Raw genomic sequence first — 14,828 nt, 5'->3', positions numbered from 1 at the left:
TAACTATATAATTGTTATTTCTTCCGAATAGCTCTTATTCGAAAAAAGATGTACATTGAATTTTAATTGAGGTTCGTTCTCTCATGTGCATACTGGAAAATTATTTTTTTACGCTATTATACACGTTTTTCATGCAATTCTATATTACATTGGGTATATAATATTTATTGAAACATCTCAGTTAATATTCAGGTCATGTTGAATTTAATATTTTGAAATTTACTAGCGCAGTACTTATCGAATAACGTACTTTAATTATTTAATCTATTAAAATTGTTGATATGTAGAAGAAAAAGTCATGTACTTTCTAATGATACATTAAAGAACATTTATAAATTCAAAATTAATTTTTTTCGTGGAAATTTGATTTATTAAAATATTCCTCTAATTTATCTTTATAACTAGCTCCCTATTAAATTAAATTAAACAAATTAAAATTATTGTTTGGAATTAACCAAAGAATAATGTTATTTTTTTATTAGTCATACATTACTGAGTCATTTTTATAATTCTATAGAATTATCGATTTTTTAAATATAAAAATACATGGCATTCTTCTGAATTTAGATTCTAATACTTGCTGCATGTAACTTTTGATGTGATCAAATTTTGTTTAAATTTATTGTGTATATAATATAAATAAAATAAGAAATTCAGACTTGATAACAAGTCTTTCACATGCTCAATGTAAATTGTAATATAATCCACGAGGTACAACGCTTACTGGCGCCGGTATTAATAACGCCTTAATTGGAAATTAGACTATGATATAAGCGTTCGACCTTCCTTTCCACGAGCAAGGGTCGCGCCATATATGGTGAAGTTAATTCCTTTAATTAATAATACAGCTTAGAGCGTAAAGACTGCAAAGCGACTGGCAAACGCCGAGTCGCTTTTATTCGTGTGCGTTCGGACATAAAATTAAAACTGTGTTAGAAATTATGTATATGTGTAATATGCAAATTCCTTTTTTCCTTGCTTTTATAAGATACTATTTTAAAATTATTTCGTTTGAATAGGCCTTTATAGGAGTTATTTTATGGTGACCTGGTTATTACACGATATCATTATCGTATCAAAAATGTAGTGATATAGGTACATACGAATTGCCGACAATGCTTCATTGATGAGAATTAGTGTATGTTAATACATTTCTTCCCCCCCCCCCCCCACAAGCGTATCTAAAATAAAACACATTTCGCAGTAATCGAGGAATAGAGCGATGCTTCCGCGGAAAGTCATAGGATTTTACCGTTTCTACCGTATCCAATTCGGAATGATGTAAAGCCGTCTATTACGTGGCCCCCGCGAATCACGTGACGTTCGCAAATGCATGCAAGTCTTGGAAAACACGCAGCTCAGAACGCGAGCCTTATTCTGTCATAAGAATGATTTAGGCCATATTGATTAAGAAATTACGTGAACCTATTCCTCTCGTGCTTTTAGATTACCTATTCGCCACTTTTAAGCGCCTAGCACGTCTCATATAACATATTATATATAAATTAATATAAGAATTGTGTAACATACACATGTATAAGGCGTACAATTCACACAGAGCTCCATAACAATTTTTAGATTGCTCTGGATGTTTTTTACACGTGAAGAAAATACATTAAATATATATGAAGTATTATGAAAGATGTCTAAACAGAAATAATTAAAAAGATTCAATTCCGTGCGTCCTGTTTTTACCGAGTATTTGTAATATCGATCGATTGCCTGCGAGAGTCATACCGGGTTACTTTCTTAATTTAATTATGACGATATTTTGAGTACTCCGTGTATGTACTTTATCTTCATTTCTGTTCATATTTTCAAATGTTTGTACGGAAGAAAAGTTCTTACAATTAGTATAATTAAATTTAAACACAAATAAATTTACTTACTTTATCTATTTAAAATAATTTCGGTAATTTAATATAATTCGTGTAATTAAATCATATATTTTTATATAATTTAATTACACTCAAACATTTTATATCGAGTGATAGACAATAAAAATGTTGGCAGTGATAATTAATATATCAAGATCTAAACGTTTAACCAATAGGCAATGGTTTTTTGACAATGCATCCCCTGAATTTCTTTTCTCCGCAAAAGCCAGCGCAATTCCGAAAAATTCGTTTCCGATAGCACGAATGATATTTTAAAAAATTTCGCGTAAATTTCTCGTGGCGGCGCGTACAACGGTGCCCTCTCGACGACAAGGTGGCACGGGCAAAAGCGGAGCACCGTGCCGCTCTGTATGGGGATGGGGAGGGGACAAGGGTGTCGGATACGAGGAGGGGTTGAATGGGTGGCGGATCTCCCGCCGCTCGCTTCACGGCGGATGGTTCACCGGACGCCCGTCGTCGGGGCGCTGCAGCCCGTCAGGACGTCAGTTCTCCATCGCATCGCGCCAGGGTTGGACCTGGATCCCACAGGCGCGCACACACACACACACATATATATACACACACGTACAAACACAACACATCTATATGCACGCACGTACGCGCGCGCATCTCTGCGTGCGGGCACCCTCGCCGCGATTCCAGTGAACAGCGGGACAAGTCGCGTGACTATGAGTGAATCGCGCTCGTACTTGTCTCGGCTAATTACTCCTCGTCGATGATAATTGATAACGCGCGCGCAATTAAACGCGACGTGCACTCGCTCGTACGCTCGAGTGTTCGCGCCAAGTTCGCGCGAGTGTCAGCCGCCGGGACGCTGGCGGCTGCCGAGGGTGAATAGTGACATATTCGAGAGGCGATTCGACCGATCGGTCACGGGTCAAGTGTCGCGAGATACGAGAGAGATATCGACGAGCGTGTTTCGGAATTGTCAGGAAGGAGTGCGGACAGTACTGGGAGACAGTAAACAGGATTTCGGACAGTAGTGAGAGAGACAGTCGCGCGCGACAAGTAGTGATCAGTAGTGACCAGTAGTGACCAGTAGTGACGGATCGTCGTCACGAAGGAGCAGTAGCGGAGGACAGCAGCGACAGACGCGGTGGTAGTAGTCGTACGGTAGATTGTACCGCCACTGGACTCACAATCAGTGATAGCGGCTCGTGGTGGTCAGACCGGCTGACAGGGGGCTTTGGTGGATCAGCTGGCACCACGATCCATCCGCGATACAAACGCCCTGTTGGATCAATGGGGTATCTATGTTGCGGCATGTATATCCGCGATAACGGCCAACATGCGAGCACGCTTAATCTACGCGCGTATGCGTAACCGTCGCGTCTCGCTACCGACGAGGATTCAATTAAGCCTGCCGCGCTGCCGCGAGGAAGGTCAAGTACGCTATGCGACGAGCGACGAGCGACGAGCGACGAGCGACGAGCGACGAGCTAGGGGGCCCGAGTTTTAATTAAAACTCGCCCGTGGGGATTCCCATTATCGCGCGCGCGTCTCATATTCGGGATTAATTAGCTGCGTCGGGAACGAGAGCAGCGGCAGTGGCGGCTAGGAGGACGTGATTGCTCCTAGCTCGTATGTTGTGTTCGTAACATCCGTGTGACAGTTTTGTGCGACGCGTCCGAAGTCCGGAGCTTCCCGAGCCCATTCTTGCCGTCATGAACGAGCTTCTTCTTGGGTCGCGCTGTGGTTGGCTTGCTTAGTGATCGTGACGATCTTAACGGCGGCACTCTGATTACGAATGCAGCTTCGCGAGTGACAGATAGTGAAGTTGCGTGAGGAATTACTAATCGTCGTTTGGAGGCTAGACACAAGCAGAAAAACGCGGAAGTAGCGGGCGTCTTACACTTGACGCGCTTCCGACAACGATGTCGAAGTAGGACGATTCTTGATGATTGGCGATAGGTATTAGGTAAGCGAAATTATTCGCGATTCCGTAAAAAGTTAATTCTTCGGATATAGTACATAATATGTGAAACACACATATACATCACACATATAACGTTTCCTTTCAAAATGACATGTATTGTTATTTTAAACGTTCACGTTTTTAAAGGTGAAATTTAATAAACTTTGATATAGATATTTGATATGATGATTATAATTTATTAATGCTGCCCGTTTTCTTGAAACTGAATACATGATTTCTGAAATAATTATTTTACGTGATATTTTTTACGTAATAATTACCTACTGTAATTATAGAGTATCAACACTTTATATTACCTCGTATTATGTAGCATTATTCGTTTAGTACATTTAATTAGTTGCAAATTATAATAATGTAATAATGCATCAACTGATATGTAATAGTTAAATATGCTACTACATGATGCTCAATATATTGCTTTCCTTTGTTTTTCGTCGCATTGCAGCATCAAAAGCTCCAATGTGATATTTAGTTGTCAGCTCGCGCGGAGTATGTACCTTAGACTCATCAAATATTGGTCGTTGCTAATTACATCGATCAAACGCGCGGTCATAATTCCATTAACTTCAAGTAAGTAATTTCGATTTATTCGTGTGAAATGAAGTACCATTCCGTAATGTATAATATTTGCGTGTTGTGACAGACCTATATAAACGTAATATCTAAAATCTCTTACGAAAAATGCAGAATTATTTCCTGCTGAAACCAAACATATAGATTGAGTTAAAATCGTAAAAATATAATTCGAAATAAATGAGATCGAATGCAGTGCGATTAACAACAGTCGCAAAAATATTACGCTCATTGCGAATCGAATTTCATTGCACATAAAATGTACTGAAGTAAAAAGCCGATATTGGGGTATACATTTCAGTCATTCTTGAAAAAAAAAAGCAGGAGTTTTTGTGGCTAATAATTCTAGCAGTATTATATTGTACAAATTTACGGTGCGGGATGTTACCAGAAATGGCGTTTTGCGTTTTGCGTTTTGCGTTCTGCGAAGTTATGTGAGAAGTTGCGTGAATCTTCATATCATGTAGCGCTATCTTAATGCGTTTTTGGTGCCTAGAAAGGTGCGACGGCGCGGGCGGCGCAACGCCTAAGACAAAAGGGAGAGATAACCGCAAATTGGTGTGCCCGTTATCTCTAGACGCTGCGTTAATTATCTCCATTTTATAAGCATCCGCAGACGCTCGTAAGATAGCAAACAACGAGGCACCGGGACATATCCGAGTACCTCATTTACGTAGCACAGAGATGTGGTGAGTTGTTTCGGAGTGTGTTGGCTTTGCATGAATAAACACCCGGCCATTTCGTTTCAGCGGCGAGCCCCGTTGCCGAAATTACGCCACGGCATTACTCGGGAGCGATCCGAACTGAAACGCGCGTAACGAGCGTTCCTACTTTCGCGATGTACGCTTTCCGCGAGAAACGGCTGTTCTTCTATGCCGCCAGATCTACCCGTTACGATCGCATACATTTTACTCTACAAGTACACTTCACACACTCCAGTTCATCAACATACATCAGATAATCCCCACAAAATACGCTTTCGCGCAATATATTCGTATCTCGTGTGCGCGCTATGTTATTCAATCATACATTCACGATACTCGACCGTGCTTCCCTTCGGATCTTATTAATAGCACTTATGCGCGTTTACATTGAATTATTACCGGGTGCTCGTTAGTTTGTCGCGAGATCGGTATCCTGCGCCTCCGTTTTGCCTCGTCAGTGTTCACGAATGATCGATCAACATCTCGTGCGGCCAAACGATAGCGATCCCGCCGTCGTTATTGCTTATACCGGTAATGATGTTAATGGTCGTGGTGGGTGCCGGTTACGTGGTGGCCAATAATGTTTCCCATGTACCACAGGTCGTGCGTGGAGAATGAAAAATGTGTTTGAGCTGTGTAAATAAACGTTAGAGGGCCCGTCCGTCTGACGGGTTTCACGAAAGCAAACGCAAAGCTGGATGGTCCCGACGAGATATGAACTGTCCCGTTCCAAAAAACGTTTGAAAAATAACTTGAAATTTCTGCGACGTGTTGCTCACGCTAATTGCGAGTATCACGACCATTGTTTACCGCGCGCGTGTTTAGCAGATTAGGGCTGTTGGCTGATATGGAAAAGGAGTGAGGATGTGGGCTAATTTAACTTTATGTTTTAAATTATAGAGTTGAAATTCCTACCACGGTGAAATTCGCAGAGTTACGCGTTTCCAATAATATAGAAACATAATTCTGTTGTTCGGTACTATTGTTGTGTGTCGTGTTGTTGCGTAGCGGCGATGATCGCGGCTGACTTGCGTTTTTGAGAAATTAAACTTATCTCGTTGCGAATGATCAGTTGTGTGGGAGGCGTTTAAAATATTAACTATCTTGCGCACAATAGATAGTGTACATGAAAAGAATATTTATTTTCAATGACCTACATCGCTATTCCACTCAGTGATCCAAATATAATTTGTACTTTTTATAATTAATTGCCCACTAATAAGAGAATGCCGAGATACCATTTATTACTGATGCTTCTGTTTTGCAAAAGGGTGCTTGCTACCTTTATCTTTGAATATCAATACGTTTTAATTTCTCCTTAAAAATTTTACGTTATTCTGAAAACTTACAGTTTGCGTTGTAATTAATGTTCTCTTCTAAGGTTTCTTCTGAATTCTGCTGGAAATTTTCTTGAAAATATTATTATCCTTATCTGTAGTTCAGCGAGCCCCGCTTTCGTTTCTGCAGTGTGGACACTGCAGAAGATACAAATAAAAAGATCTTATCATATAACTACGTATAACCGAAAGCTCCACGGCGTTCCGTCTCGCTTCTTTGGTCGTATATGTAGGTACATTCTCGTGCATTCGCGGAAGTGCGTTTAGTCTTTTATCTTGAAAAATGCGCCGGATGCAATTTCATATTACATGAGTGTTGCGCGCGCGCATTTTGTCCATGCTCAAACGAAGCAACAGTTGTTGCCTTCTCTCGCTGTTGTTTCTTGTCGTAGCCTAATCAAGAATGTTGATAATCCACATTTTTGCTATTCATTGAAATACGCTGTACGCTGTGCTTTCAGTACTGTCTATTCTGTTTCTATATCACAAAAATCTTGTGAATAAAGGGAACATTTTATATTATAGTATGTGAGTACATTATGAGATGTACTTAAGGTGTAAGAATACACACATACGTTTTATATGTTTTATTAATTGAAAGGGCGATCGGGAGCGACTGTCCCGATCGGCGAACAGGCTGCAACAAAGAGTTAAATAAGAACTTTTTAAAATACGTATATTGATTAATGCATTTTATATGACAGCTCTTCTTGACAACATTTCCGATATTAAATTTATATATATATATATATGATATATATGTTTTTATGTTCTCATTGCATGAAGAACACGCAGTTCATATTGCGTAGGATTATGAAAATAAAATATGTGAATGTGTGATGTGATATTGTAGCTTTATTGCGAAACGGAGTTACCGCAAAAAATTCATTTTATATTATTCATATGTATTAGTTATGCGCACAGCGCGGCTTGGAAGCACGCCGAAATTTTGCTCGAAACGTATGGCTTGTGGCGTCTTGCGAAACCGTAGCAAAGCGGAATTTCAGGTTTTCGAAGCACACAGTGTATGACGATATAAAGTCCGCGCGCGCACAACCGGTGCATAAAGTAAAGCGGACTGGGATGAAAGGAGCGGAGAACCAGCGGGAACCGTGTGTCTGAAGGGTTGCCTGGTTCGTGTTGTAGTTGCGAGCTGCGAGAGCAGCGGTCGGTGTGGATAGAGCGATAGTGTTACCTATTTCGCTTTCACTGCTCTGGTTAAACATAAAAAGAAAAAAAAGAGAGAAAAAAGAGTCGTGTATTTAGCACTCTAGAACGATATTTGGCTCAAGCGGTAGATAAGAGATACAGATAGCCTTTTAAATTAAAATTTCATCGCATTATTTGGATTTTGTTTGAATTTAAAATGCTAATTTAATTTTTACAATTTTATGAATATCTTAAATATTTAATTATATAAAATATAAATATTAAAAATAAAGACAGTATAAGAAAATATGTCGGAAATTTAATTTTCGCTGAAGAACAATCTACTTCAAATTGATCAAATAATACATCTGCAAATTTTGTGACACTGTAATTTAGTTGTATCGTAAATAACAAGCTTTCCTGATGAAGCTAGCTCGAGTCTCAAGTTGTAGCGTTTTCAGTAGATTACATGAAATATTTGCGAAAATAAACAGGAGGAAGAAAACGGGGCGGCGATTACGTTTTGACACGAAGATACAGCGCGTGATTTGTATAAATGGAGTATGTCACGGTTGAAAGCGACTCGAGGGAGGCACGGCAAGCTATTTCGCTAACGGTTATACCGGTTATAAGGATAGGAGGACGTTGCGCCTTCCGCGGATCCGTCCGAGGACGACGCTATCTCGACGTGACGAATGAGCAGCTTCTCGGGACCATCTCGCGGAGCAGAAAGCGCGGACGCTCGAGAAAATCATCCGCATGTTCCGGGAAATTCTCGAATAAAATTTCTAGTAGATCGTGTGCGACCATACAGGGTGTTTCCCAAGTTTCCCACGCTTTTCCTCATATAAGGACTTTAGTTATTTGGAGTGGATTTTTCCATAAATGTAAAAATGATATTTTATTCTGATATTTATTATGTAAATTTTTCTTCAGCAAAATTTTTTATTTTTATAGAAAACGATAGACTTTACATTTAAAGAAATGATGAAAAACTAAATAAATTTAAAATACTATTGCAATTAAATTTGTATCTTAGAGAGAATTGTAAAAAAATTTACGCGTACTCGAATTTTAGTCGAAGAAAATCGACTTTATATTATTCAAAAATTTCACATACGAACGAAAGTGTACAGGAAATCTGAGAAAATCTCTTCGTATCACTTATCAGTTGTGTAGTATACCGTGAATTATAACTATATTCGTTACAGAGCTGTGTCCGATCTCTCTCTCTCTCTCCCTCTCTCTCCCTTCATTTCTTCGAATACAGCTTGTTACGAATCGGTCGATTAGACATTAGAGCGATTGTTCTCGTATAAATAAATAGAAACGTTGTTGCAAATTTTTTTGGATCTGGCTTTTCAACCTGCGCTATACTGTGTCGCGAGTGAAAATTCTTGAATTGTTAATTAATTGTAAGCCCTCGTATCTCCAGTTATTTTTCTTCCAGAATAAATTTTTTTGCAATAAAAAAGATTTACATGACAATATATAAAAACCAGTATAACAATAATTCTAATCAGTGCAGTAGTGTAGCAATTAATAAATATCTATTTAAAATTTTTATTTTAGGAATGTGATATGTTTAACATGTTTTATTGACATGCGTTAGATGGTCGAAAAAGGACGGAGAGAAAAAATATTTTATCTGCAAGTTATTTTAAGTTGTTATTTGTAAGCTAAACAGAATTTTATTTCAAGACGTGTATCTCAGAGATGTCTTTATAGATATAATTCAAAGAATGAAGGCCTTTATTTTCAACTGCTGGAGGGGAATAAAAATTGGAGGTTGCAATTTGTTACGCGGTTATATGTTATCATAATATTTTTGTAGACACATGCTTGATCGAGTAATTATTATCGCGCGACATCCACTGTTGTCGGTAATGGGATGCGTGGGAAGCGCGCGAGATTACGCGTAACAAATTGCGACGCTAACACAATCGTTTCCTCGGCTTTCCTCGGCTTTCCTCGCCAGTACTCCACCAACGCCAACGGCTGCGCGGGCGTACAGCACTTAGCCGGGCGTTTACGAAACCGTCGCCTTTGTAAGATAAACGCGCGACCGAACTTGTAATATCTTGTGACATCGCGCACACGCGCGGTTTAACGTAATGCGTCTTCCTTGTTCCAGCTCGTTCTAACGCACGGAAGGCGCGTATTATGTGAGGAGGAAACCGCGACGAGGGAAACGAAGATGTCCGCCGTCAGCGTCGTCGCATGGTTGCTCGGCGCCGTCGCTTTGGCTGCGATTAATAATGGTGAGTCTTTCTGTTCTGTCTAAAAATCACGGATGGTAATGTGGGAATTTGCCACAAAAAATCTATATGTATCGTGCTTTAAAAAGAAAACTAACAATATTGAAAGAAGCTCTGTGCATTAGTATGCATAATTATTTCTTATAATATATACAATAGTCAAATTAAAAGTTATTTTTTTGAAATAAGTATAATTTACGAAAGCAGCTTTTGCTCATGATTTTTACAGACTTTTCAGGTTAAAATTTCATTTTTTATTATCACACAATTAGTTGTCTTGATCATACTTCAACCGTTGTAATTATCGAGTATAGCAAAAAATAGATATAAATGTATTTAATTAATTATTTATTGAATTCTATGATCTTTCATATTTATTTAATTCCGTACGCTGATTGTGTTTCGATTGATACAATCAAGGATTGAATTTGCGATACAGGAAAAGCTTGAAATTAATGTTTTCTTATTAAAGTATTTCGTAAAGTTTTGCTTATTTCCGGGTATCGATCAAATCGTTCGAAAAACAAACTGGATAGTGTTTTACAATCTTTCGTGCTATGCTTTGATGAGAAACATTTTGTAAAAGAATCGTCTGATAAGTTTTATCACATCAAAATATCGCGACCTCATTTAAAGAATTACTCGGGGATAATATTATTCTCAAGGATAATATTTAAATTATGTAACATATAAAGCATGGTCTTATTGTTCGCCCAACAATATCCAGGATGCGAGGAACAAACGTATTTATGCTCGCTGCACTTTAAAATATATAAAACGACCAGTTTTATAACAGTTGCAATTTATCCGTTTGCTTTTGGTTTTTGCGCCCTTTTGTATTTTTTTATGACGAGTTGCACGAAACGTGAAATAACTCAGAGATATGGTCAAAATACACGGTTGAATTATAGCGATGGCGCATTTGATGGATTCGTGTAGCGCGTTGTTTGTATTACGAGCATAGTAGTGTCTAAATGAAATATGTATATCTGTGGTATTTTTTTGAATGCGTTGCACTAATTTTTAAGAACATTCAATAAATACCATCGTTAAAAACAATGAAAACAACGAAAAATGTGCGAACAAATTCTAGAAATTGATACATAAACAGTTAAGTAATATTTCTATTTTTCTGAGATGACACTTTTATTCTAATATTACATAAAGAATATCAAAAATACGATTGAGAGGCAGCCTATATAAATTAAAAATTATTTATATATCGATGTTGGAACTAGTAACCTTATGTGTGTGCGTGTTTAATCTAAAAGAGTCACACGGTCGGTCTCGCTCCGCGCGTACTTGGCGCGAGACACTACCGTGTCTCTTGATTTTCTTTCTACATCTATATTACAAGCAAAACAGTTACCCAGAAACATATTTCTGGATTATATTATAGACATATTTAATATTCTTGGCGTCTTATCGCGTGCGCTTCTCTCTAGAGAAGCTTATTCACAGATGTTATCCGCGATCATGTCACAAAGGTTTTTTTATTTTAGCGACATGGTATTATCATGGCGACACGCGTTTTGACACAAGTAGAAGAATTTGTCACAAGTGCACGAAATCCGAAAATTAAATTTGCCAACTCGCGTAAAAGTCTTAGAATGTGTCTCTCCGTTGATTGTTGCACTAGTACCTACACAGTAGTAGACAGTGGCCTTATTTATCGGGTCTACATGGAATGATATTTTTGTTCCGTTAGAAGAAACAAGTCGACCTTTCCGATCCACCCACGCGTATCATCCGTTTCGAGGGGAAATTCGTGCGGTAGCATACGAAATTCGAGGTTCGTCGAGGTTCGATTGTCGACAGGGTATGGCACAATGATTTCGAATCAACGTGCGTCCACGCTTGTACACGCGAATACGCAGGCTGGCCTCTCGTGTGCGTGGCGCCTATTCAAGTATGATTGCTCACTGATCCGCGACCGTACAACTCTCCCCGTTTGGACGAGAGCGAAAATACAAAAATATAGAGCTCGACCTGTTTCAATGCCCGACCTACCGGGAAAGAAGGTTTCATTACTCGCTTCCAATTTCGATATCGATTGAAAGTCGCGCGATATCATCTTTAATAGAATGATCTTAAAACATTGCTAAAAGAAGAGGAAGGCATTTATAAATAACGCTTAACGTAAAATTACATTTCTTTATTTACTCGTGGAAAAGACTGTTAGTTTTTATGAGTTTATAACAAATTAATTCAATTTTGATCAGTCTCATACTCTCTTATTTATAGATGTATAAATGATAAACTTTTATTGAAACTTTGGAGCAATTGATAAAATACGCGCATTTCTTATAGCATTAAAATCCATGCTATCTTTTCGGAATTTTTAATAAATCCGATTGCATCCTAAAGCCGTTCTGTACGTTCCTTTCTTGATATTCGCACGCAGCTTACACACGCTCGTTAGATCGAGATCATTAAAACGTGGCACAGAGAGGAGAGAGCAGCTAGTGACAGAATCGTGCTCGCTCGCTCTCTCGCACACTCGTGTAAATAACGCGTACAGATGACACGATAGTTCTTGTCTCGAGCTGCGGGCAATAAACACCCTTTTCCCGAGCAAACAATGCAGTGACATGCCATGGGACGAAGAATTAACGAGACGCGCGCTACGGACCAAACTCAAACTCATCTTCGCTACTTTCATCCCTTCGCCTTCGGTACTTACTCTCTTGTGCGAGCACCCTGTGTGCGCATACAAGACGTATACAAACGCACACGCACAAACACACACATATACATGCACACGCCCGTGCATCGTTTGGAGGGTAGTTACACGTACACCGGCGGATGTTCGACAGCTGTAGCAGCACGTCGCTAGCAGGACTCGTTACGTGCATGTTCCTATACGTATTTTCGCTGGTAAAACGATATGGGTTCCGATCGGCCGTTACGAGCTATTTCATAAGATAGTTAAACCCGTGAGCAAGCAGAGATCCGTAATTACGTCACCAATTTACCGAACGTTCGTTGACGAGGCGACCGTCGGATATGACATTAAAGACGACCTTGTGCGAGAGATTTACGTTAAAGTCGTCGAGTTACTTCCGAGATCGTAAAGTGGATGTATAAATGCGACGGCCGACTATGCGGTAAAAAGTACCGTGGTATAGTGTAATATCATGAGCCCAAGTTATATCTCAAGTTATATTCTTTTTATTTTTTTTACAATGGTCAGAATGATATTTCTGCGCAATCGCCGTTTATGAATGTCCCAAGGATTTTCGCACACCGACCTGTCGCGCGTTTCCATATTGCGAAATGGTTATTAAAACGCGGCGTCATCCAATTAACGAGTAATTACCGTTGCTTATTATTGCTTGATGAGCACCACACGGTTATATCGCGACAGACGTGTTGTCTAATATTCCATTATCGATGAATATTAATTAATGTCACGCGCGTGTGTAGCGCGTGTGTAGCGCGCGCGCGGATAATTAAATCGTTATAAATTGTCCATAGGAAGTCTTCGAATGCGACAATAATTATGCGCGTTATCGCGAATCGCTATTTTTAATTTTTCCACGTTTCGTCGATCGTGATAGATCGATCGTCCGATATACTCGAAGATTACGAACAGCGATATCTCGTGCGCTCATTACGAGTTCTTAGCCAAAGTCTGGCAATTAGGGTTGATTTCTTATTGCTAGTACTAGTTTGCTACTCTTCTCGCGACAGAGTTGCGCAAACTGGAGAAAGGATCGTCGGAGGACAGGTTGATTTAAGCCCTGCGGCTAGGTGGCGGAAATCTTTGATAAGGCACGGCTACCGCAAACGCTGATTGGTTGCCCGAGGCCTCGCGCCGATATGACGGTCAAACAATACGCTTCATGCTAACAATGCAATCGTCCGAGATAAAGATGTATAGATCCAACCGATACCCACCTATATATCGCCTGTCCTATCCGATCGTTTGCCTATGACTTAAGATATCCCGATCCTTGAGATATCGATCCTTATTCTAATTTCGAGACTCTGATGCTTGAAGGATGAAACATCGTTATTGGCGGATGACGTTCCGCATAATGACGTTTTCGCGTTTCTCGGCACAACCTATATGAGGATCCATAAGATGTAAAATATCGCAGTGAAATTCACGTCTCTTTGGGCACGACAAATGTGGCATAAAATGATCTAACGTAACGTTGCTCGCGTAATTTAATTTCCTTGTATGTACGCGGCGTTACGCGGAGGCGGAGACGCGAGTACGCAAGCGCTGAAGCGGATTACGCATGTGACACACTATCTTGGTTATATTTTGCATAATTCTCTTTGATCAACGTTTCGCGGCGCTTTGGCATGATTAAATTAATTTAATCACTTCTAACCTGCACGTGCGTCTTTGTATCTGTGTCGCGATTAGGGAATACATACTTTAGTTTCTATCGCGTCGACGAAATTGGGAGCTATAGAACGCTCGTGATATCGAGCGTTTTCCGTGCAGCGTGCAGCCCGATATATATATAGTGGTTGTGTTGCGCGTTTAAAGCACACGTACATCCGGTACGCCGCGCCGCGCCGATACACAAAGCCGCGTGGCGTCTAAGTACCAAGATATACGTCGTTACGCGCGATATCGATGTTGTTATATTTTTCTTTAACCGTGTATATACATTGGGCCTTGTTTTCTCGAGTATAATGAACCTCGTTTGTCGTTAAACTTCGTCGTATCTATATAGACTACTACTCTCGGCTAGCGCCGGGCTATCGGCGACGTTGACGTTGCCGCGCGTTCGAGCATAAAAGTGTTGCCGGTATATAAACTGGCGCCTTCGATATTGTTCCGCTTGAGAGAAAGAGATAGGGAGAGAGAGAGAGAGAGAGAGAAATAGAGATGGCTGGACGCTTATTATAAACGTCGAGCGAAGAAATATCGACGTAACTTGGGTGCTGGTTCGAAGCGAAGAGCCGCCTTTTACCTTAGTTACTTAACTATGTGTCGCGCCTCTCCGTCCGCC

The 14,828-nt window shown here is 39.8% G+C and overlaps 1 protein-coding gene across 10 annotated transcripts in view; it reads left to right on the top strand.

Annotated features, from left to right (window-relative positions):
* Window positions 1-14,828, top strand: part of LOC139774149 (neurotrimin-like) — a 307,096-nt gene that overhangs the window by 46,017 nt on the left and 246,251 nt on the right. For 6 of the 10 annotated variants that reach the window (XM_071709175.1, XM_071709170.1, XM_071709171.1 and 3 more), the window contains one exon: window positions 9,732-9,858. In XM_071709175.1, coding sequence (XP_071565276.1) covers window positions 9,795-9,858 — 64 coding nt within the window. In that variant the 5' untranslated portion in view covers window positions 9,732-9,794. Of the gene's footprint in view, window positions 1-2,306; window positions 3,817-9,393; window positions 9,646-9,730; window positions 9,859-14,828 lie in introns of those variants that run through there. The other 4 variants (XM_071709177.1, XM_071709180.1, XM_071709173.1 and 1 more) reach the window with 3 other exon arrangements.

This window comes from Temnothorax nylanderi, unplaced genomic scaffold, assembly GCF_030848795.1.
Source record: "Temnothorax nylanderi isolate EJ_2023f unplaced genomic scaffold, tnyl_v1.0 TNYL_tig0074_pilon, whole genome shotgun sequence".
NCBI lineage: Eukaryota > Metazoa > Arthropoda > Insecta > Hymenoptera > Formicidae > Temnothorax > Temnothorax nylanderi.
Note: the sequence above shows the minus strand (reverse complement) of the source record. Positions and strands in the feature narration are given on the sequence as shown.